Genomic DNA, 24,563 nt, shown 5'->3' on the forward strand with positions numbered 1-24,563 from the left:
GAACTAAATCAGCCTGCTTTTCTGTTCTAATCAGGTCCCTACACAGGCTCAGAAGGATCCTGTGAGGGCGGAACATTTTCTGACTACAGTAGACCTTGCAGGGCTTCTGCCGTGAAGTCTTGGAGGCCCAAAAACTTCTCAGCTACAGATATAATGATGTCCAGCTTCTTGGACTTATTGTGCAGTAAAATTAATAACTGTGGCTATAAATACTAAAAAATCCACCTTCAAAATAAGTGTATACAGATCACTTGATTGACGTACAACATTTGCAACTGGTTGCAGTGCATCCACCGCCATATCTTCTTCAGAACTGTGGCCTCTTGCCCCTATAACTCTCTTCACCGCCTCCACATAGGAGATTTGCTGTACAGCCCTGATCCTTGACACCTCAACCTCTTTCACCCTAACAGGGCACTCTGGGAATTCAGGAATATGACCCCCACCACAGTTACAACATTTTACATTCACATGCTCTTCAATAACATATTCCTTCCGTCTGCAAACAATTGACATGTGGCCAAACTTTTTACATTTCTTGCATTGCATCAGGTTTTACACAAACTCTCTTATGGGGTATATTATATATCCCAGCTTTACATAGGGTGGTAGATACTCTTCATCAAACATCAATAATAAAGATGAACGCTGCTCCTTTTTCACATTCTCCATCCTTCTTCTTCGGGATTTGGTTGGCGGAGCGCATTCAACTTTTAGGTGCATACACCGCCACCTACTGTACTGGTGTGTGAGGCCATTCAGAGCCTATATACATTAAATTCATTGATACGGTAATTAATACAAAATTGCAGTATTAGCCTGCTCTGAAAAATGTGAGGGTAAATGTTCTTGGTTCGTGCAGATGACTGACCTCCTCAGACCAATTGGCAGTACGCCCAGAACATTGTTCTGGGATCCAAAAGGGATATCTCAGTTTCAAGGTCTCAGCTTGGAGAGAAGAAGCCTTGTGAGGTATTGGTCGGTCACATACAGGAACCAAATGTTAACGATTAATTAATTATTAATAAAGCTAAAATCATGCAAATATAACTTGTCTGTGTAAGCAGTATATAGGACAACTAACGGGACTGCCCCGGCAGAGCTCCCAACCGACGTGTACTATGGTGCTTTTACGTTTGTTGGAACCTCTCCAACAAGGGACTCATTTGACTTTGAGTCCCTTCGTGGCGATTTTCCACGACAAAAACCCACCACCCCATTCCACTATTTAACACCATCTAGTCCTACGCCAGACCACTACCACTCAACACCCCCTGCATCTGTTCTGCAGTAAATCCTCGCAATCCCAAGTACTTCTCTGCCACCACAGCCTCTATTTTCTGGGACTTTTTGATCATTTCTTCAGTACAATTGAAAACCATTGCTATAAATGCTAAAATGCCCACCTTACTGAAGCACATATTATTCCCATCACTCTCTCTTGGTCTCTGCCTACTCACAGGAATCCTCTCAAGATCCCACACCCTATACCCATCTTCCTCTACCACTCTCTTCACTGCTTCTGCATTCAACACTTTCTGTACTACTGTAACCCTGGCAACCTCAATCTAATAATAATAATAATAAGCCATTTAGCAGACGCTTTTATCCAAAGCAACTTACAGTCATGTACGCATACATTTTTACGTATCGGTGGTCCCGGGGATCGAACCCACTACCCGTTACAAGTGCCATGCTCTACCAATTGAGCTACAGTTGAGCTATAGAGGACCACAATCTGCCTTTCTCTCACCTGACACCTCAGATCTCCAGCCCGTTAGCACCCCCACAACTAACACACAGAACTTTCTCCACCGATACCACACATTTCTTCATCTCATGCCCTCCTGCACACTTGTCACATCTAGGCATCTCACGCCTACACACTGCTGCAACAGGCCCATAAACTTCACCCCTAAAACACTGTAGTATTTACGGAACAAAATCGCTCACGGGATAACTGACACTTCCTACCTTGATCTTATCTGGCAGAGACTATGCATCAAAATCCAGCATGACAGATAATGTATTCTCTGTTTCCCCAAGCTCTACACCGGATCTACGTCTCACCAAACGGAGGGTGTCACAGACACCTGGAATCTTCCATTTCAACTGCACATCCTCAACACTTAAACCTAACCCCGTTATCACTCCTTTCAATGCCACCCTGTTCCGGAGAGCAATTCAAGTCACAATTCCTGTCTCTAATCACGTAATCCGCAGCGCCCGCTCCCTCTGGACAGAGGAGAAACAATAAATTATCACGAGTCCACTCAGTTACCTTCACCAACTCAACAGTCCCCAACCTCTTCTCCACCTAACCTGACACCACATATGTATCCATTCTCTCTACAAATCTCACTACCACTGGGCCAGAATCATCCTTATCATCCTTGGAATGAGGCCCGAACTCGGAGTTCCTCACCGCAGGTAATTCATCCTCACTCTCACCAGGTTCCATCTCCGAGCTACTGGAGGACGTATCCCTCTTTATACACTAGACGATAACCTCCCTCACCACACTGCTTCCCTCTACACTCAGCTCCTTCTCGGCGTTCATCACTGCACCTGCCACCACAGTTAAGTAGTTTTCACAATTGACACAATACCTGTTATCAAAGGTTACAGCTAGAGATGACGTGCAGGAGCTTGCAGTGTTGTTGTTTTGCATGATGTCTACTTTGATAATAATTAGAGTTTTATAATCTGAGAGGAAATAGAGCCGAATATTGCTAAAAGTCACGCCAGGGTAAGCCTACACGAAACACAGCCATTATTTTAAGTGTTTCTAAAATGAATAAAAAGGAAAAATGATTGGAACCATTTCCCTGATTGACCGCTACGTTTTATGACACCATTTTTGCAAAAATAATAATATATTTTTTTAAATAACTGTATTCAGACTTTACTCAGTACTTTGTTGAAGCTCCTTTGGCAGTGATTACAGCCTCAAGTCTTCTTGGGTATAACGCTACAAGCTTGGCATACCTGTATTTGGGGAGTTTCTCTGCAGATCCTCTCAAGCTTGTCAGGTAAAATGGGTAGTGTCGCCGCACAGCTATTTTCAGTTCTCTCTGTACTTTGCTCCGTTCATCTTTCCCTCGATCCTGACTATTTACATTTACATTTACGTCATTTAGCAGACGCTCTTATCCAGAGCGACTTACATTCTTTATTTATTTTCATACCCCCTGTGGGATTTAAACCCACAACCCTGGCGTTGCAAACGCCATGCTCTATCAACTGAGCTACATCCCTGCCGGCCATTCCCTCCCCTACCCTGGACAACGCTGGGCCAATTGCGCGCCGCCCCATGGGTCTCCCGGTCACGGCCGGCTACGACAGAGCCTGGATTCGAACCAGGATCTCTAGTGACACAGCTAGCACTGCGATGCAGTGCCTTAGACCACTGTGCCACTCAGGAGTCTCCCAGTCCCTGCCACTGAAAAACATCCCCACAGCATGATGCTGCCACCACCATGCTTCACCGTTGGGATGGTGCCTGGATTCCTCCAGACGTGACGCTTGGCTCAATCTTGGCTTCATCACACCAGAGAATCTTGTTTCTCATGGTCTGAGAGTCCTTTAGGTGTCTTTTGGCAAACTCCCAGCGGGCAGTCATGTGCCTTTTCATGAGGAGTGGCTTCCGTCTAGCCACTCTACCATAAAGGCCTGATTGGTGGAGTGCTGCAGAGATTGTTGTCCTTCTGGAAGATTCTCCTATCGCCACAGAACTCTGGAGCTCTGTCAGAGTGACCACTGGCTTCTTGATGACCTCCCTGACCAAGGCCCTTTTCCCCCGATTGCTTAGTTTGTCTGGGCTGCCAGCTCTAGAAAAATGATTGGTGGTTCCACACTTTTTCCATTTAAAGAATGATGGAGGCCTTTCGATCATATCATTGGACTAAAATGTTTGACACTCAGGTGCAAGCCTAACATCACATGCAAAGGGCCTTTGGGTAACGTAGCACATATTCAATGATATCTATTTTTCTCACGTAGGCTGTTCATTTCGGATCTTTGATACTTTTTCTGGTTTATAAACATATCATGGTATACTACGTTCACTCTATACGTATGGGCCATATTGTTACTTGGTAGCTACTAGCAACAGACCCTGTGTTGTGGATCATCTACCACTATTTTGGACGGTCCATACTGTAACGTTAACGTTAGTCTCTGCCTTCACTAACTAGCGTTACTGTTTTAGGTGGAGCTATTCTTTGCTACTTTTCAAACAAATACTACGTGATATTTCACATATCATCTTGCTAGAGAGGCCTTTTGTTGTGATATTTAGGCTACTATATAGGCTACTAGCAAAAGACCCTGTGTTTAGGATAGATTTATGTCTGTTTCTTCCAACAGATCTTTACATATTTTCCTCACTACAAAATATTCCTGCGGTCCTTGAGGTTACTAAACAGATTTTAGATATGCCTTTATGCTATAGCTTATTCCATGTTTACATCTTTGGTTAAATGACTTCAAATGCTAAAACTTAAATTTACTATAGTGGAATGTCTGTGGAGTTTGTAAACTATCCAAGCTTAAAATCAGGTTATTACTAGGCTTAAACAACATTCATCTATTGTGTTCCTACAAGAAACTCACTTGTTGAAGGATGAGCTACTTAAAGTATGCAGGAGATGGCAAGGGCAAGTAATAGCATCCTGTTTCTCCTCTCATTCTCATGGTGTTATGGTTTTAATTCACAAATCTGTTCCGTTTCAAGTGGATACTATGATAACTGATACAGCTGGTAGATACATTTTGATACAGGGAAACTCTTTTGAATGAGCATATTAATCTGGTTAATGTTGATGGTCCTAATGATGATAATCCCAAATTCTTTGAGAATGTATTTCTATTGATAGCCTCCATTCCTGGTATGGTCCTAATGGCAGGGGACTTTAATTGCACTCTTGATCCCCATCTTGATTGCTCCTCTGGTTTAGACACTTCCCACTCGCAGAGTAGAAAGAAATTACAGCATTTCATTAAGGACTTAAATCTATGTGAACCTTGGAGGACTCAGAACCCGAGTAAAAGGGAGTATTCATGTTACTCGTCAACATTTAAATCATATTCTCATGTAGTTTAGTTTCTTGCTTGTTGCTTCCCAATGTAGCAGGAAATGGATATGATACTATTGTTTTGAATGACCATTCCCTTGTGTGATTATTCTATAGGGATACAAAACTAGTAAAAGGATCCTCTAGATGGCGTTTGCATCGCAGATGGTTACAGGACCCAGACTTCTTACATTACGTTGGAGTGCGTATAGATGTTAATTTGACATTGAACACTGACCAAACGTCAGCGAGTACCAGATGGGAGGCTTTCAAAGCACATATTTGGGGGCAAATTATACGTTTTACAAGTTTCAAATCAAAATAAAATCAGAAAATGAGAGACGGAGAGCAAAATGAGAGAATTGGAGAGGGAGGCTTTTTTTGGACAACTCAGTAGAAGTAAACAAGGAATGATTGTCTTAAAGCTCAGTATGAAGAACTTCCCACCTCAAGGCTGCAAACAGCTTAACTAGGCTGAATCAGTCCTCTATGGTCAAGGTGAAAAACCTGGTAAATTGCTGGCCTGGCACATTAAGAAGTAAAAATCAGCCTTTAATGCAATTCATAATTTACAAGGACAATTATCAATGGATCCTGTAGAAATAAACCAAAATCGAATCTGGAAAAGGAATTGGATGGTGTTGAAATATCTGATGCTATTTTCAATATGAAGGGAGGTAAAGCGGAAGGTCCAGATGGGCTCCCAATAGATATTTAAGGACAAACTTCTAGGTCCACTTTTGGATATGTACAGTGCATTAGGAAAGTACTCAGACCCCTTGACATTTTCCACAATTTGATTCGTTACAGCCTTATTCTGAAATTGATTAAATAAAAAAAATCCTCATCAATCTACACACAATACCTCATAATGACAAAGTGAAAACAGGTTCTTAGACATTTTTGCAAATGTATTAAAAATAAAACAGCAGAAATACCTTGTTTACATAAGTATTCACACCAGTGGCGGTTCTAGACACATTTTACTAGGGGGGCCAAGGAGGGGCCAGTGTTTAATCAGGGGGGCACACATAAAAAAACTGGCAACACATGATATTCAAAGATTATAAACTTTATTTTACTTTTAAATCATATGACATTTATTATAACACGTATTTTGTACAAGAGTGCAGATGCAAGAGAGATAGTGCCATAAAAATGAAAAAAAAAAAAAAAAAAAAAAGTAGAGGGTACAAATACAGGGTTCATATTCAATGTGAACAAAACTCCAGGATACAACAAAGGGTACAACAATGTGCCATTTCCTATTTATGGAAGCCCCACTACTGTGGACAGTTGATTCCACATTTTGTTTTAAGAAAGAAAACTTTGAGTGATTTATAAACAAAACACACTACCCTGTATCCATTTAGGTAAAATAAACCAAATCAGAAAAGAAAAGAAATTCAAAGAGGCTTTACTAGCATGACCATATTGACATACAGTATTGCTAAAGCACATAAACAGGGAAACGTGTTACACATTAACATCCAGTAGTCCAATAGGATGCAGACAATAAACATTAAGTTAACATTCGTTTAAAAGCAACAATCATGTCAACACAATGTAGCAATATGAACAACACTGATGGATATCAGCAACAACATGAAAACAAGAATATTACAGGTGTCTGTGTGTGTGTGTCTGTGTCTTTGTGTACTTCACTGTCAGTTGATGAGCAGGTGTACAAAAAAAGGCTTTACTTTTTTTTTTTATACACATTTTTTATCTTTACTTTTTATACACATTTTTTTCCAGTAATTTTTTAAGAGTGAAAGGGAAGTAAGCAATCGCTCATCATAGGATCATACATATTTCAGTTACAATATTAGTTACAATATTAGTGTTAGTTAGATCATCATGTCAAAGCTGGACCTGCAAAGTCTGAACGACACAAGTGTGCAATGATTGGAGTGATTTTTTTTCTTTTTTTTTCTTGCTTTGCTTGTTTTCAAAAGGAAAAATCATAGTTGGTAAAAAATTAAATAAACTTTCGTTGAAAGGTATCACACTGTATAATTTACAAATATCTAAAGAGGTTTAGTGGATGCCATAAAACATCTGTGGAGCTTGAAGATTTGTAGTACAATTTGCAGAGATAATTCAAAAGAATAAAATCATAAACTCTATCTATCTATCTATCTATCTATCTATCTATCTATCTATCTATCTATCTATCTATCTATCTATCTATCGAGAGAGAGAGAGAGAGAGAGAGGTGTTTCCTTAGAGCAGTACATGCAGCAATCACTTAATGGAGTGATGTCATAATGGGCCACAAAACTTTGGGGATGTGGATGGAAAGTTACAGGCAGGAGAGGGGAACCAACAGAAGCAGGTCTTGAGACATGAGTTTTTGAAAACCTCTTGAGAGAGGATTGGTGGGATATATATACATACATACAAACATACACTCTAGTAGTGTGTGGAACTACTGGTACTGTGAGGAAAAAAAGATAGATGATGTAAAATGAAAAATAAAACAAGCTTCAGCTTCTTAAGACACGGTGGGTTCATCTAAGTAGACACATCTAACTTCATATGGACCCCAGACTGTCTCTGTCTACACATGTAACTTCATATGGACACCAGACTCTTTGTCTACACATCTAACTTCATATGGACACCAGACTGTCTCTTTCTACACATGTAACTTCATATGGACACCAGACTCTGTCTACACACGTAACTTCATGTGGACACCAGACTAAGTCCATTCATTTTACCGGTGGTATTGACAACAGATAAACCCACCGTGTCTTAAGAAGCTCAAGCTTGTTGTTTTATTGTTCATTATATCTCTTTTTCCTCACAGCGGCACTCATACGCTACTAGCGTATATATCATATAGATACACTACAGCAACAGGATACGGCGGTTGTGCTGTCTGGCAAAACGGTCCACAAATACATCAAGATCCAGAGCCTTGGCCCTTCTGGACTCTATGCTCAGGACACCAAGATCACTGAGTCTCTCATCACTAGTGGTGGACCGCAGGAAGGTTTTTATCAGTTTCAGTGTGGAGAAACTGCGTTCGCAAGAGGCTGAGCTTACAGGAAGGGTTACAGCAATCTTGCACAGTCTAAAGAGCTCAAAGAAAACTTCCCTGTATGGCTCAATAAAACAAACCAGCTCAACTGTACTGCATGGCTTTTTGACTTCACCACTCTGTATTTTTCTGTCCAAAACTCTCTTAAATTGATGGAGCTCATGCCCTAAATCATCAATGTCTGCATTATACAAACGGCCAAATGAAAAAACATTGCTCTCCTTTAAAAAGGTATCACTCTGGGGACTGAGAGACTGTATGCTTCTCATGAGCTCACAGTTTGTATTGGAGAAACGTCTGTTCAACTCATTGAGCATGCTGTCAATTACAGGATAGAAAAATGATGTGAGAAACATATCTTTGTCACGTTCTACCTCCCTCTGACCAACAGTGCTTAGCGTGCAGTAGCCACTGAGTCTAGAGCTCAGCATTTTCTGACGTTTCGCCACTGACCTTGTTGCAGAATCACACTGCTCACAAATATTCAATGCTTCATCCCACAACTCATCAAAGAAAGACTCCTGCCTGTGGTCTTTCAATGTCAGGACTAAAGCATTTACTAAGTCAACAGCACTTGACAGATCAACAGTTTGTGACTGTAACATGTCAGACAATAGCTTTGTCTCCCCAAACAACTTACGCAGAGTAACAAGATGCACAACAAATTCTAGGTCAATTTGAGAAAGAAGACCTCGGGCCTCAACAGTTCTTTCACCATGACGTTCTTGAGCAATCTCTTGCAGTAGTCGTTTAAGGGCAGGTAGAGTGTCCATGATATTACGTAGGGCTAGAAATCGGCATGACCAACGTGTGTCGCTTAAACGTTGCAGCTCTCTGGTTCTGCCATACATTTCTCTTTGGAGAGACAGCCATTTTGGGTGCACATATGAGGAAGAAGTAAACATATAAAGACTCTGTAACAAAGAAAAAAACTCCTCCGTTTCTGGGACACTTTTGACTACATCAACTAACACTAAATTCAGACAATGAGCACTACAATGGACGTAGAAGGCAAATTTAGCCTGTTCTTTGATCCTTGCCTGAACCCCTGAATGCTTACCGCTCATAACGGCAGCGCCATCGTACGCTTGGCCTACGAGGTTATTTTTGTAGTCCAGGCCATAACGTTCCAGTAAGTGTACTATTTTTCCAGTAAGCCCTGCTGCATCTAACCTCTCTGCAGATTCAAAATGGAGAAAACTCTCCTTAATGGCCCCATTGTAAGTACCTGAGTGTGAAGGACATCTGTTCTTTTTTTGAAATATCCTTTGTTTCATCTGCCATGACGCTAAAAACCTCACTTTTCTTCACTTCTTCTATGATTTCAGACCGAACCATTTCTGCCAAACAACCCAAAACCTCATTCTGGATGATCTTGCTTGTGTACTTTGCATTGTGAATGGAAGTTAATCTTCTCTTAACAAGTTGGTCGTGGTTAGCAACTGTGTTAAGAATTTCCCTAAAGTTTCCTTTGTTAGTGGACCCTTCAGATTCATCATGTCCTCTTTGTGCTATGTTTTGTGTAGCTGTAAGCAACAGCACTTCCCCAACTGTTTTAATGTATGCCTGATTTTCTTGTACTTGTTTAGTGTGTTCTTTGTCTTCTGCATGAGTGTGTGTTTGTCTTCTTTTGCTTCGTCTTCTGTCCCCCATCAGTGTGGTTGGGAATATCTTCAAGTTCGGCTGTACTGGTACGTCATACTTAGACTTGCTGATATCTGAAGATGGACAGTAAACATAGGGCACAACTACAACATTTATTTACTGTATATCTGCATGTATTTCAAAATGTAGGCAAAGTATTTACTTTTAAAAAAAAACAGAGCCATATTGACACAAAAAATAATTAACAGCAGAAAGCAGCATTTTAAGGACACCCAGCAGGCCTACCATTACATTGTAATTGCATTGCTTTGCAAATAGTAAGAACCTTCCTCATCACAAACCTGATGGTGCAGTACTTGATCCACATGGATCCACTTGCTGTCCCTCTGGCTGTTCATCTCTCTGTCCCTGTATGCTTTCTTCTTCATGCTTCTCACCCTCTTCTTCATTCTCCTCGCCCTCTTCTTCATTCTCCTCACCCTCTTCTTCATCCTCCTCACCCTCTTCTTCATCCTCACCCTCTGGAATTTCCCTCTCTTTGTCAGACCCCTCACTTTCATCACATGCTGGCTCTCCCTCTTCCTCAACTTTCTCAAAACCTCGATTTGTTTCTCTCACTTTTTTGTTTGCTGGGGCAAAAAATGACTTTATGTCCCTTCCTCGTTTCATGATAACTATTAGAAGAAGAAAAAACGTAGGGGCATGCATTACATTTTGTTACCTAACCATCCCTCCCTACTTAACACTGGCAGCTAACCTGTTGATTACTTTACTAAAAATGTATTTGTTATCGTGATGCAACAGCCAAGACGGATGAAGTTACGTGGTTAACATCACAACATTGTGTAGACCTAGCAAGGATAGCCTACTAACATTTGGATATTTGCTTCTGCTTCGATGAGTTTGCTTAGATATGATTACATTTCTAAACAAATCGAGACCAGACATTTAAAAACTTGATTTGATTTATGTGTGAGGAACAAAAGGAACATGTAGGCTATGTGCAAGAACAACAAGTCACTTATGATATTAAATCGTTTTTCTTACCTTCGACTCCTGCAAATCGTAGCTCCTCTTGCAAATAGTAGTTGCTGAGCTCTCATTCACCGAAGCAGCACCACACGTGGCAGGCAGGCAGATGGCAGGATACGGTTTTTGGGTGCGCCACTCTAATTTACCCGTGTAGAACGTTGCCGTGTAGAGCGTTGCATTAGTTCCGCTTTTGGCGCTCGCGTGTAAAATAGTTATAAATTCATAATTTTTTATTTGGTCAGCACGGGGGGGCCACAGGGGTGGCCAGGGACATTTCCAGGGAGGCACGGGCCTCCCCCGGCCTCCGTGTAAAACCGCCACTGATTCACACCCTTTGCTATGAGACTCGAAATTGAGCTCAGGTGGATCCTGTTTCCATTGATCATCCTTGAGATGTTTCTAAAACTTAATTGGAGTCCAACTGTGGTAAATTCAATTGATTGGAGATGATTTGGAAAGTCACACAACTGTCTATATAGGTGACTCCAGAGTTCCTCTATGGAAATGTGAGAACCTTCCAGAAGGACAACCATCTCTTCAGCACTCCACCAATCAGGCCTTTATGGTAGAGTGGCCAGACGGAAGCCACTCCTCAGCAAAAGGCACATGACAGCCCTCTTGGAGTTTGCCAAAGGCACCTAAAGGACTCGGACCATGAGAAACAAGATTCTCTGGTCTGATGAAACCAAGATTGAACTTCTTGGCCTGAATGCCAAGCATCACGTCTGGAGGAAACCTGGCACCATCCTTATGGTGAAGCACGGTGGTGGAAGCATCATGCTGCGGGGATGTTGTTCAGCGGCAAGGACTGGGAGCCTAGTCAGGATCGAGGGAAAGATGATTGGAGCAAAGTACAGAGAGATCTTTGATGAAAACCTCCTCCAGTGCGCTCAGGACCTCAAGACCGGGGCGAAGGTTCACCTTCCAATATGACAACGACCCTAAGCACACAGCCAAGACAACGCAGGAGTGGCATCGGGACAAGTCTCTGAATGTCCTTGAGTGGCCCAGCCAGAGCCGGGACATAAACCCAATCGAACATCACTGGAGACCTGAAAATAGCTGTGCAGCGACGCACCCCATCCAACCTGACAGAGCTGGAGAGGATCTGCAGAGAGGAATGGGAGAAACTCCCCAAATACAGGTGTGCCAAGCTTGTAGCGTCATACACATTAAGACTTTAGCTGCAATCACTGCCAACGGTGCTTAAACAAAGTACTGAGTAAAGGGTCTGAATACTTATGTAAATATGATTGTTCAGTTGTTGTTGTTTTTGCTTTGTCATTATGGGGTATTGTGTGTAGATTGATGAGGGATAAAAACTATTTAATCTATTTTACAATAAGGCTGTAACGTAACAAAATGTCGAAAAAGTCAAGGGGTCTGAATACTTTCCGAATGCACTGTATATAGGCAGGTGTGTGCCTTTCCAAATCATGTCCAACAAACTTAGTTAGATAGAACCTGCTCTTACCCTGAGAAACAGATTTCCCAATCTTCTCCTCCTCTTCTTCATCTTTAATGTTGACATTCAGCTCCAGTGTTTGACTGCAGTCTTCCAGCTTCACTGATGCCATCTCTGGATATTGCGATGCAAACTGTGCTCCACTGTCACAATCAGGACCCAGTGACTGTAGGTTTGGACTCAGTGTGGAAGGAGAGAGGCAGGCTGGGTTTGTCCTCACTGTTGATGTTACCGGCCTCAGACTTACCTGAATCGGCCAGTAGTAATAAAGAGAAACAGATACAAAAAGTTATTGTCTTGACAGTTCTGGCACTTTCTTTATACTCTAAAAATATTTTCACATTTTTCTTGTTCAATTATCTAATTCAGTACTTGAATTGGACTGAAATAGGTGCTAATACTCATTTTGGGTGCTGGTACTGTTTATATTAAAGTGCAGGAGCTCCACAATACTTTTGAGCTAATACCTAACCTATAGTAGATAAACGCATAAATGACTCAAAAACCATTTAGTACAAGGTTACAGATTGTTTTAGACAGCACTATGTGCTAATTTCCTTAAACCTTGTCTTCACTGTATTACTTCAATCAAAAACCAATTGTATTTCCTGGTCACACCATAGCAACATTTATTGATTAAGACAGAAACAACAGAATGTGTCTGAATATTAGTACACATGTAGAAAACTGATAATCATTACATTCTGCTTCAAAACAGTAGTCCGACCGTGGGGGCCACAGTGTCTCCGGACCGCTCCTGTCTCAGCCTCCAGTATTTATGCTGCAGTAGTTTATGTGTCGGGGGGCTGGGGTTAGTTGGTTATACCTGGAGTACTTCTCCTGTCTTATCCAGTGTCCTGTGTGAATTTAAGTATGCTCTCTCTAATTCTCTCGTTCTCTCTTTCTCTCTGAGAACCTGAGCCCTAGGACCATACGTCAGGACTACCGGGCATGATGACACCTTGCTGTCCCCAGTCCGCCTGGCCTTGCTGCTATTCCAGTTTCAACTGTTCTGCCTGCGGCTACGAAACCCCTACCTGTCCCAGACCTGCTGTTTTCAACTCTTTAATGATCGGCTATGAAAAGCCAACTGAGAGACCTGAGCCCTAGGACCATACGTCGGGACTACCGTCCGTGGTGACTCCTTGCTGTCCCCAGTCCGCCTGGCCTTGCTGCTATTCCAGTTTCAACTGTTCTGCCTGCGGTTATGGAACCCCTACCTGTCCCAGACCTGCTGTTTTCAACTCTTAATGATCGGCTATGAAAAGCCAACTGAGATTTATTCCTGATTATTATTTGACCATGCTTGTCACTTATGAACATTTTTGAACATCTTGGCATGGTTCTGTTATAATCTCCACCCGGCACAGCCAGAAGAGGACTGGCCACCCCTCATAGCCTGGTTCCTCTCTAGGTTTCTTCCTAGGCTTTCGCCTTTCTAGGGAGTTTTTCCTAGCCACCGTGCTTCTACACCTGCATTACTAGCTGTTTGGGGTTTTAGGCTGGGTTTCTGTACAGCACTTCGAGATATTAGCTGATGTAAGAAGGGCTATATAAAATAAAATTGATTGATTGAATTGTCTCTATCTGATGCACCCGCACTGTCCTCACTGAAGTCTGTTGACGCTGACCGAGAGGGCTCCGCCATTTTACCAGATTGGGAATTTTACACAAAACCAATAATATGCAAAACGAACTCAAAATCTCAAATACATTGATTATTTATTAAACTAACATGAGAAAAGTATGTACATTCACTCAGACAAACCCAACATCTCTAGCTATGTGACTTGTAAAGTCGTTTTTATCACGTTCTTTCACTCACTCGGTTTGACACAAAAATAACACATCAAACCTTTAACAAACGTGATAATACCTTAACGGATTTGTTACCTAGCATGGTATGACATGTTCTTTCGACATTAGAAAGTTTAAACGTGCTATTACATACCTGTAGTAATATATAGAAACGGACACAAAGGTTATCTTCTTGACTACACAGTTCAGACGCTTTCTTTATTGTGAAGAATGGTGCCGGCCTGCCCGGAACTTCCTGTTCCCCCACTACTAACGGTCCGTGCATTCCGAGATCAGATTACAACATTTCATTAAATTACTAAAAAAAAGTGTAAACTGTAGCAATTTATTTCCCTTTATAGTTTATTAGTCTAAGCATAACCTTCATCCACATAATTTCTCTCGGATTGGAACCGGTTCAGGGAAAGATCTATAGTTTTTAGGAACAGCACAGTTATTTTAAAAGCATGGAATCATCTCCATGCTTATTTTCCTTTCCGGGTATTTTTCTCCAGTCCCACAACATCGCAACAAAGCTCACTCTAGAAACGTATTCCAGTTTCTGCCTTCCAGCTGGAATGGAAACCTTTGCCAGTGGGTGTGCGTGTGGAAACTACCTGCTCCTCCCCTCTGAAGCATAGGTTACTGTATCCTACTGACAACGTTACAAGCATGATTCAGAAATTAGGGAGATATGTTTAATTTGAGAAGAATGGATTAACTTTTTCAATGCTAGTTAAGGATACTATAGTCACCACGTTTCACATTGGATTTATTAACGACCAAAAGTTAAGACCTGTTTTTAATTCTAGTTCTGCACTGCACAAACAAGGTTGTTAGCTAGCTAGCTAACATCTGCTCTGGTCCAACGTTAAACCAACTCTGAAGTTCAGACATTCAAAGTTCCTCCATAGAAGCCGCTCCTCTGTAGGTATAATTCTGTGGGCCTAATTCAGATAATGCAGGTCATAACACGATGCCCAGCTCTTCAATGCAAGCTTTCTCTATCCTCTAACGAGCTCTCCACACCCGCAAAATGTCGCACCTTACACTGTGATTGGCAGCACAGTGTGCTCTGAATGATTTTCTTATACAGATACTCTGTGGTGTGCTAGTGTATTTATTCTCCCACTTGGATGTCACTTCCAAAAGCTTTAAATTGAGGGCCAGGTTGTCAGGATGGGTAATGTACTGTACACATTAATTACAAGTACTCCTAAAGATACACTTCATTTTAACTAGCTGAATCCTGTGTAACAACATTGTACTTGGCTAACATTACATGTACTATGCTTTGAAATAGTGTCTTATTCTTCATCTGGGATTTGGATTTGTAAAATGTATTATAAAATGTATTTAATATATGTCTGATCAGGCTCAGGTAGCATCAGGTTTGTATTTTCATGCTGATCAAAGCTCTAATCAAATCCAGACATTTAGAAGCGTTATAATGCTTTTGAATGACACTTCCGGTTTTGGCGGAAAATACCGGGTTACCCGGGAGAAAAGTGATTTATTCTCGGGATGGAACATTTGTAAAACACAGGGGAAATATTAAACGCTATTGCGCATACCAGTTGATTCACAAGACACCAACTAAGTAACTTACATATACGGTATCTTCATTAGGCCAAATGGCATTTCATGTCCATGATAGGAAGTTTGTTGTAGTGACTCAGTAAGGCTAATTGTCAAAGTAACCCTCTAAAGTGCCATGTTTGTACAGTTAATTATGTGGAGGAAACATTTAGGCAGCCAGGACCATACACCAGGACCGCTCCGTAGGCCGCACTGTAGGCCTAGCTCTTACTGCAGTCCAGTGCCATGGACATCTTTGAAGTTTGGCCTCTAGTAATTTAGGAGGGCAACTTTATGAAGGCCTATTCACCCTGGTCTTATCGTACACGGCTCTACCGACATGTAAAATAAAGACAGGCTATTTTAATTGTTCATATTATTTGCGTTGATGATGTATTCAAGTCAAGTGGTTCAACATTCAAATGTGGTTGGATGGACCACACAGGACTGCTTGGAAAACGCGACGGTCGGTGGAACACTTGCGCCCCCAAGTGGACAATTGCTTCAGTTCCCTTGTGGCATCAACGCTACCAGAGATATTTGATATAAGATCAAATGTTATGTCAATATTATTATCTCTAAATTGATTCCCCCACCCGTATTTCATATATTATTATTCCAATTTAGCTGTTAATCTGGATTTAATTTATAAACGCTTTCTGTCATTTCCGATTGGAGGGCAGATGACCACGTGACTTACGAACCTACCAATTTGTTACTTTGTAACAGTCAAAAGTGGTTATTCCCAACGTTGATCAACTCCCAATCTATGCCAAGATTTTTTTAAAGCATTATCTTTAAAGCATTATCACTGTACCATTTACACCCTGTATCCTGTGCTTGTGACGAATAAACATTGATTTAATTAGATGATTAACGCACCATTCACATCAGCTATCATAGTCAATATAACAGTGACTGACTTCACCATCACTTTCAAGCCATCATTGACATTGAGATGAAGATGGTCAAATGTGAAAATATAAAATACATTGTGATCGTAATAGAATTTAACAAAGCAATTCTGTTGTCTTTGCCTGCTTTATCTTTACAATGACAGGGGGTGCACCGTTCCTGGAGGTACTGCAATACCAGGTCGATGCGTGGAGTGGACGGAGCAAGCCCCTATTCCATCTCCCTGTTCCAAAAATCTATTTAATATATGGTCCCCAGATAGGGGACGTATCAGATATTAAACTGATAAGAACAGCCAGAACCGTGCGAGGGCCTGGGTCTTGTTGCTGACCGGGGAGGTGGCAAGAGTGAGATGTAACGCTGTATAGCGGCTGCCCAGGAACAAGTAGAGGTCAGGCAAGCCTTTCCCCCCCTTGAACCTGGGCCTCTTTACCACCTCCCTCCTCAGCCTCTCCCACTTGCTTCCCCACAGAAAATAAAACAGCATCCGGTCCAGAGCTAAAAGAGTTGTTCGTGGGGGGATAAAAACAGAACTGATTAATAAAAGGACAGGTAAAATCACAGCCTTGATGATTAAAACCTTGCCCTCAAATGTCAGTCGTCTTAGTCCCCAAAACCCCAGTCTCTGTCTAACAGTCGCTAAAATCCCGGTCCAATTTCCACTACCTCCTCCCTCTCTGTCAAATTTATCCCCCAGAACCCTTATGTCCGTCATTCTAACAGTCAGTGGTAGTCTGGTCAAGTCTGAGTCTGCCCACGGTCCGAAAAATTGGGCCTCTGTCTTGTCTCTGTTCAGTCTCGCCCCAGAGGCTCGTCCGTACCAGTCAGTCCTGTCCAAAGTCCTGTCGACGGATAAAAGGTCAGTGCATAAAATGTTGACGTCGTCCATGTAAAAAACGCACTTGGCGGTCATCCCCCCACTCCCCGGGATACCCACCCCACTGATCCGTTGGTCCCTTCTCAAAACCTGTGCCAGTGGTTCTATGCAGGCCACAAACAGGAGGGGAGATAATGGACATCCCTGACGGACGCCGCAGTGTACTCCCACTGCTCTTGACAAATGCCCATTTACAAGGATTTTGCTGGTGATGTCCCCATACAGCAATCCCACCCAAGCTAGAAAACTTTCTGGGAATCCCATTTTTTGCAGTACCTTGAAGAGGTACTGGTGCGAGACCCGATCAAAAGCTTTCTCAAAATCTAAATTTAGGACTATAAGCCGCATGTCTCTGTCTCTCGCATAACAGATGGCATCTCTGATCAGTACTAGGCTGTCCGTGATCTTCCTTCCCGGAATGGCACAGGCTTGATCCGGGTGGATCACCTCCCCTAAAACAGAAGACATTCTGAGTGTTAAAACCTTGGTAAAAAGTTTACAGTCAAAATTTAAAAGGGTAATCGCTCTCCAGTTTCTAAGGTCAGTCCTGTCGTTTTTTTTGTGTAAAAGAGTCACTATCCCTGTTCTAAAACTGTCAGGTAGTCTGTCAAGCGTTTCAAAGTCAGTAAAAACAGTCAGAAGTTCGTCGGCTAAAACATCCCAAAAGGTCAGATAAAACTCCAAAGGGAGGCCGTCCTCCCCCGGTGATTTACCCCTTTTAAAATGTCTCAGTCCTTGGTCGAGTTCGGTCATCGTCAGGTCTTTTATTAGGTCGTCTGTGTTTGGTTTAGTCCTGTCGATGTATGTTAAAACCTCCTCCATTGTTTCCTCACACACATCTTTAAAACCAAACAATTCCCCATAAAAACCCTCAACTACTTTTTTAATTCCCTCTGTGTCTGTTTTTAAAACCCCATCTTTATCTTTTAACCCTGTCATTATCCTATCCTTGCTAACTATCTTCTTAAAAAAGTACCTAGTGCACTTCTCCCCCTCTTCTAATTCCCTTTCTTTGCTTCTTAAAATACCCCCCTTGCTCTTCTGTTCTGCTAAAAATGCCATCTCTTTCTTAACGTCTTTGATTTCCTGGTTAAAATCAAAGCCCTGTTGGTTTAGATTAAAATACTGCTCCAGTCGCTTCTGCAGTCCAAACATGCGTCTATCTTTTTCTTTACTTTTTCTCTTTCATATCTCTCTAAAGAAGGTCCTCGTCTTACCCTTCACCATTTCCCACCACTGTGCTCGTGTGTCAAAGAAGTCCTGTAGCGTCTGCCACTGGCTGAACTGCTCACTGTACTGGCTAACTACTCTATCATCTTCTAAAAGGGAGCAGTTCAGTTTCCAGGGCCCTCTTCCTACAGTCACACCCGAAGTTAGTGAGAGGGTGCACGTAAGCATCACGTGATCTGAGAAGAAAGCAGGGGTTATTCTAGCATCAGTTGGCGGGTAGTAGCGGGTAAACAGATAGTCAATGCGAGAGGCTCTGGAATCGTCACCACTGGTCCAGGTGAAGCCCTCCTCTCTTGGATGCAGGGTTTTAAAACAGTCAGTTAGTTTAAAGTCCCTGCACAACCCTTGCAATAAAACACTAGACCTATCTACCTTAAAATCTTCTCCCGCTCCTCTCCTGTCTGCTCTACTTAAAACACAGTTAAAATCCCCAACCACCACTAGAGGATCCCTCCCCAGCATGTGGGACTGCAGGTCTTCTAAAAGCGTGCACCGGTCATGTTTGTTATTAAAACCATATACATTTAGCACGTTAAAATCCCTCCCCATAAAAGTACAGTTGGCTAAAAGAGCACGTCCCCCAACCACCACTGTGCTCCCCTTCACCACCACCTGTGGGGTCTTGAATAAAATAGCAACACCATCGTTTTTATTAAAATTGGATCCACTCCAAATGGAGGGCCCGTGCTGCCACTTCTCCTCCCATTTGCTGTAAGAGGTTAAAAAGGGTAGACCACACTCCTGCAATAAAAACACATCTGAATTAAAACTTTCTAAAAAGGATAAAACAGATTGTGCTCTTAGTTCGGTCTTGATACTCCTAACATTAATGGTGGTGATGTTAAAAGCCATAAAAGAGGTTAGTAAACAGTGCTAAAAGGAAAGAAGGCATTAAAACAGTTTAAAAGGGGTTATTTATTAGAAACTTTCTCTCTCTCCCTGCGGGGTAAGGGGGGGTGGCAGGGAGAGGAGGTAAAAACAGGGTTTAAAAAACGATTCTTGGTTGGAGGAGTTTGATGGAAAGACCCTAGACTCATCCTCCCCCTGGGAGCTCTCCCACTCCAACTTTCCCTTCTTCTCCTCGCCCTGTTCGGGGTCGGAGAGCTCCTCAGCGTTTCTCTTCCGTGGGGGGAGGTGTTCGCCCAGGGTCTCTCCCACCTCTCCTGCACTCTCCCCACTTGACAGTGTCGTTTCCGACACTGTCATCATACTGTCAGACCCACTTGGGGAGCTCTCACTCTCCGTCTCTCCAGAGCCGTCTTTCTCGGCCCTTTCTCCTTCAGGGGTCACTTCAGTCACCTCCACTCCCACTTCTCCCACCACCGCACCTTCCGCGCACTCCACCTTCTCTACCACCTCCTCCACTACTGCCACCACTTCCTCAACAACCGCCACCACCTCCTCCACTACCGCCACCACCACCTCCTCTACCACCTCCTCCACTACCGCCACCTTGGCAACTGCCGCTTTCTCCTTCTGGCGCTCGGAAGCCCGGTCCGCAGCCGCCGCCTCCATCCCGCCAGCCCTGACCTTATTGGCCCAGGAGGAGGGGCAGCTGCGGATGAGGTGGGACCGCTCGCCACAGAGGTTGCACGACCTTCCGTTCGTGCACTCCTCGTAGCGATGGCCCACCTCCCGGCACTTCATACAGACCACCTTGTCACAGGCGTCTGCTTTTCCAAAACGAAATCTCTCCATCAACTTTCTTTTCCAGTCCATTGAAAACGCAGTGTTCTTCAGTCCAGCTGCTCCATTTGTGATTTTCTGTGTTTGTATTACTTATTATCCTCTCAGGGTTTTGTTTATATTATGATAGCATCCAATAATAGAGCATCAATCTCCCTTTGGTTCACTGGAACAAATGTTCATGAATAACTGAACGTTTGTCCTTTCTAAAGTCCAGTCCAGTGGCCTGCCTGTTGGTAATGCTGCAATGATGGATCGTATTCCATCTCAGTGGTTGGACTGAAGAGACACACTGACTGCACCCTGTCTGTCTGTCTGTACCCTGTCTTCCAGTACCCTGTTTGTGTCAGTCTGTACCCAGTCTGTCAGTCGGTACCCTCGGTCTTACTTCCATGTGAGGAAGGCTGTCAGTTCATCCCTTGCATGCGTTGAGTGAACCCATGCATAGCATGCAAAGACTGTGCACTGAACCAGGGGAAGGGTTCAAACCACCAGGACCACAAGCCTGTGTCTGACTGACCCCTGAACCTTGACCTGGTGACCTTGCTGCCTGACCAATAGGGAGACACACCAACCTTGGGTGCCGGAGATGTGGCGGCCTGCAATAGTACATCCAGGTCCATATGGAGCAGGTTAATAACCCCTGCTGGGGCCAAACACTGCCACACACACACACACACACAGGAAAGAGATAAGCACTGGGATTACTGGGATATGTTACTAGGAAGGTCTTGGAGATGACTGGCGAGGTGTTACCGGTTGTAATGGTTGCAGAGATATGGATAGGCAGGTGAAAAGGTAGGTGGAGGATGGATGAAGAGGGTGATGAGGGTGATGAGAAAGGAGAGGATGGATGAAGAGGGTGATGCGGGTGAGGAGAAAGCAGAAGATGGATGAAGAGGACTGAAGAACACTGCGTTTTCAATGGACTGGAAAAGAAAGTTTGATGGAGAGATTTCGTTTTGGAAAATAAGTTATTTTTGGACCTCTACGGCTGACAGCAGATGATGTGCACTATCTGCAACAAAACACACCCGAGAAGTTCTATGATGTGTCTTTCTACACCATCACCAGGGTGGAGGAGGTGAGAGGGCTCTTCTGAACGAACGCGACAGCACTCACCCTCAGTAGTTTTCAAGTTGAGTCCCTGTGCAGGCACAATCTGAGGGTGCTAACCGTGCACATGTTCAATCCCTGGGTCACTGAAGAAACACTAGTGTGCGCCCTAGGCGTTATTAAGGACGCCCTAGGCATCTGGACAGGGAAGAGGCAGTTTCGCATGCTGCTAAAGGAGGACGAGAGCGGCCATGATGGCTACCTCCATCCTCCCGCGTCTTTTTCAATCGGTGCAGACAGGGGCTACCTCATGTATGCTGGGCAGCTTCGCTTCTGCAGACAAGGTGCAGAAACTGTGGGACCCTCGGCCATGTAATGAGGGATTGCACCGTGCCCAAGCGCTGCAGTCTGTGCAGCTCAGAGGAGCACCTGTTCCGTCACTGCCCAAAGGCAGCCCCCTCCTACGCCAGAGCGGTGAGCGGGAAAAGAGCAGATGAGGGAGAAGTTATAGAGCTACGCGCTATTGAGGAGGCCGTGGAGGAGCTAGTGATGGAGAGAGAATGGCGAGAGTCTGAGGAGAGCGGGAGTGAGGCGCCATCATCACCTCATGAGGAGAGCGGAGCAGGGGACAGGAGCTGGAGCAAGCAAATGGAGGAGGCTACGGGAGAGCCCACCGCGCCCTCTGCTCCGGAGAGCTGGACCACGGTGGGAGAGAGGAGGAAGTGCTCTGTCAAGAGGAAGCAGATGAGCCCTGTTTCCCCACTCATCCGCATGGAGGCGACGGAGGAGTCCGCCCTGGGGGGGAATCGTTTCAGTTGTTTTGCAAGCGGGGAGTCTGAGGAGAAAAGCGCGGGAAACCCGGGCAGCGCAGAGGAGACTCTGCTTTCCCTGTCAGGCGCGAGCTCTACCGACAGCAGCGGTCTTGCACCCAGCGGTGTTCCAGCACCCACACTGACTGGGGAGGAAAGGGTTTTCCCGACCCCTATCTTTGTGGACAGTCCTCCACCTGGGGACCACCGTTTCCCAGACAGGCCTCCTAACGAGGAACTGTACTTAAAGTGAGTCTGAAAATTAATGTCATAGTTAGATAGTTTGTCCGCTTCCCTCCTTTCCCCATGTCGTCCATTTTTAACATAGCTAGCATAAACGCTAGAGGGTTTATGAACCCTGTTAAAAGGGCGACTGTTTCTTCCCATTTTGTCGTCCATTTGCTTCTCTGTGTGTTTTTTACAAGAAGTACATTTAAAAGATCAAAATGATGTGGAGCGATTTACGTGGGAATGGGTTCAATGAACTAATTACACACATTTCTGTTCTGATGAAAACAGTGCATTCGGGGATCTCTATTGAGGCGCACGAAAACACATTTAATGTGCCTAATAATAAAGTAGTCAATTAAACATTACGGTAAAAATGAATTACCTTTTTATTGTTGCATAAACACAACCAGTCATGATATTTTCATCTGATTTGTCAAACAAATCAATTCAAAATGTAGGCTACTTCTGTGCATGTTCTTCCACTCCAAAATTATTTCAGCATCCAAACTGCATGTATAACCTATTAGCGCCATTTGGTGAATGGAAATAGACATCTGTTACAAAACACCTAAAATGTTGCCTAATGAAGTTCAGCAATTGCCATTGATTGGGACTACGTTAATTGATGTGCCTTGCTGACAAATTGACCCTTTTTGTAGCATGAAAAGTCGTAATGTGCCTACAGTGTATCATGTATGTATGTAGCCTATTGGATAATGGAAAAATCATTTGGGCTTTTTGGGGCTTGGGTTCATTCAATGTCGTTAATGTAGTGCTCATAAAATATATTTAATATATGGCTCATCAGGCTCAGTTAGAATCAGGTTTGAATGTTCATGCTGATCAAAGCTCTAATCAAATCCAGACATGTATATGCTTTACAATTTTACAATGCTTTTGAATGACACTTTCTGTTTTTGCGGGAGAAAGGTGATTTATTCTCGGTTAATACCGGGTTACCTGGGAGGAAATACATTTATTCTCGGTATGGAACATTTGTAAAATACCGGGAAAATATTGAACCCTAATGCGCATACAGATTGATTCACAAGTCACCAACCAAGTAACATACATATACTGTACCTTCATTAGGCCTAATGGCATTTTATGTCCATGATATGACATTTCTTGTAGTGACTGAGTAAGCCTAATTGTAAAAGTAAGCCTCAAAAGTGCCATGTTTGTACAGTTTATAATGTGGAGGACACATTTAGGCAGCCAGGACCATACGCCAGGACCGCTCCGGCCTAGCTCGCAATGCAGTCCAGTGCCATGGACATCGTTGAAGTTTGGCCTCTAGTAATTTAGGAGTGCAACTTTATGAAGGCCTCTCACAATGTCCTTATCATACAAGGCTCTACAGAAAGATTTTAATAAGAAAAAGACATAGGCTATTTTTATTGTTCACATTATTTGCATTGATGATGTATTGAAGTCAAGTGGTTCAACATTCAAATGCAGTTTGATGTACCACACAGGACAGCTTGGAAAAAGCAACGGTTGGTGGAACTCTGCTGCCACCAAGTGGACAATTGCTTCAGTTCCGTTGTGGCAGCAATGCTATCAGAGATATTTGATACAAGATCAAATGTTATGTCAATATTATTATCTCCAAATTGTTTCTCCCCCACCCGTGATATATTATTATTCCAATTGAGCTGTTTAATCTGGTTTTAATTTAACAACGCTTTCTCTCATTTCCGATTGGAGGGCGGATCACCACGTGATTTTAGAACCTACCAACTTGTTACTTTGTAACAGTCAAACGTGGTTATTCCCTACGTTGATCAACTCCCAATCTATGCCACCATTTTCTAAAAGCATTATCTTTTAAATTTGGCGGAAAGCTTACCGAGCTCATTTTGGTGTAACCATATTCGAATTTGACGTGTCGGAGAACGGCCCGTTCCTCCCGAAAGCGTTGCGGTATCGCTTCTCGGCCTTTTGGCTAAGATCAAGATCAAGTTGCAGTACCAAGGAGACCCTGAAGGTGGAGCGATGTCGTCATCGTCCACGTCACAGTCGGCAGCCCCGGACTGAAGAACACGCTGCGTTTTCAATGGACTGGAAAAGAAAAGTTGATGGAAAGAGTTAATTTTGGAAAGGACGTTCTTTTTGGACCTCTACGCCTGACAGCAGACGATGTGCACTGTCTGCA

At 43.2% G+C, this 24,563-nt stretch overlaps 1 protein-coding gene and 1 pseudogene across 2 annotated transcripts; both read right to left on the reverse strand.

The window, feature by feature from the left end:
• Positions 1–7,801: 7,801 nt before the first annotated feature.
• Positions 7,802–10,865, reverse strand: LOC121566640 (zinc finger MYM-type protein 1-like). Of its 2 annotated transcripts, none has more exons than XM_041876605.2 (2): positions 10,777–10,865; positions 7,802–9,842 (listed from the first exon to the last, which is right to left on the reverse strand). In XM_041876605.2, exon 2 carries the CDS (start codon positions 9,399–9,401, stop codon positions 7,932–7,934), a length of 1,470 nt encoding a protein of 489 aa, XP_041732539.1. In that variant the 5' UTR covers positions 9,402–9,842; positions 10,777–10,865; the 3' UTR covers positions 7,802–7,931. The 2 variants fall into 2 exon arrangements, with proteins under 2 accessions (XP_041732539.1, XP_041732538.1); XM_041876604.2 differs by lacking the exon at positions 10,777–10,865 and adding an exon at positions 10,071–10,114.
• A 5,794-nt stretch (positions 10,866–16,659) lies between these two features.
• LOC121566642 lies at positions 16,660–16,840 on the reverse strand (annotated as a pseudogene).
• Positions 16,841–24,563: the final 7,723 nt, after the last annotated feature.

This window comes from Coregonus clupeaformis, unplaced genomic scaffold (genome assembly GCF_020615455.1).
Source record: "Coregonus clupeaformis isolate EN_2021a unplaced genomic scaffold, ASM2061545v1 scaf3020, whole genome shotgun sequence".
NCBI lineage: Eukaryota > Metazoa > Chordata > Actinopteri > Salmoniformes > Salmonidae > Coregonus > Coregonus clupeaformis.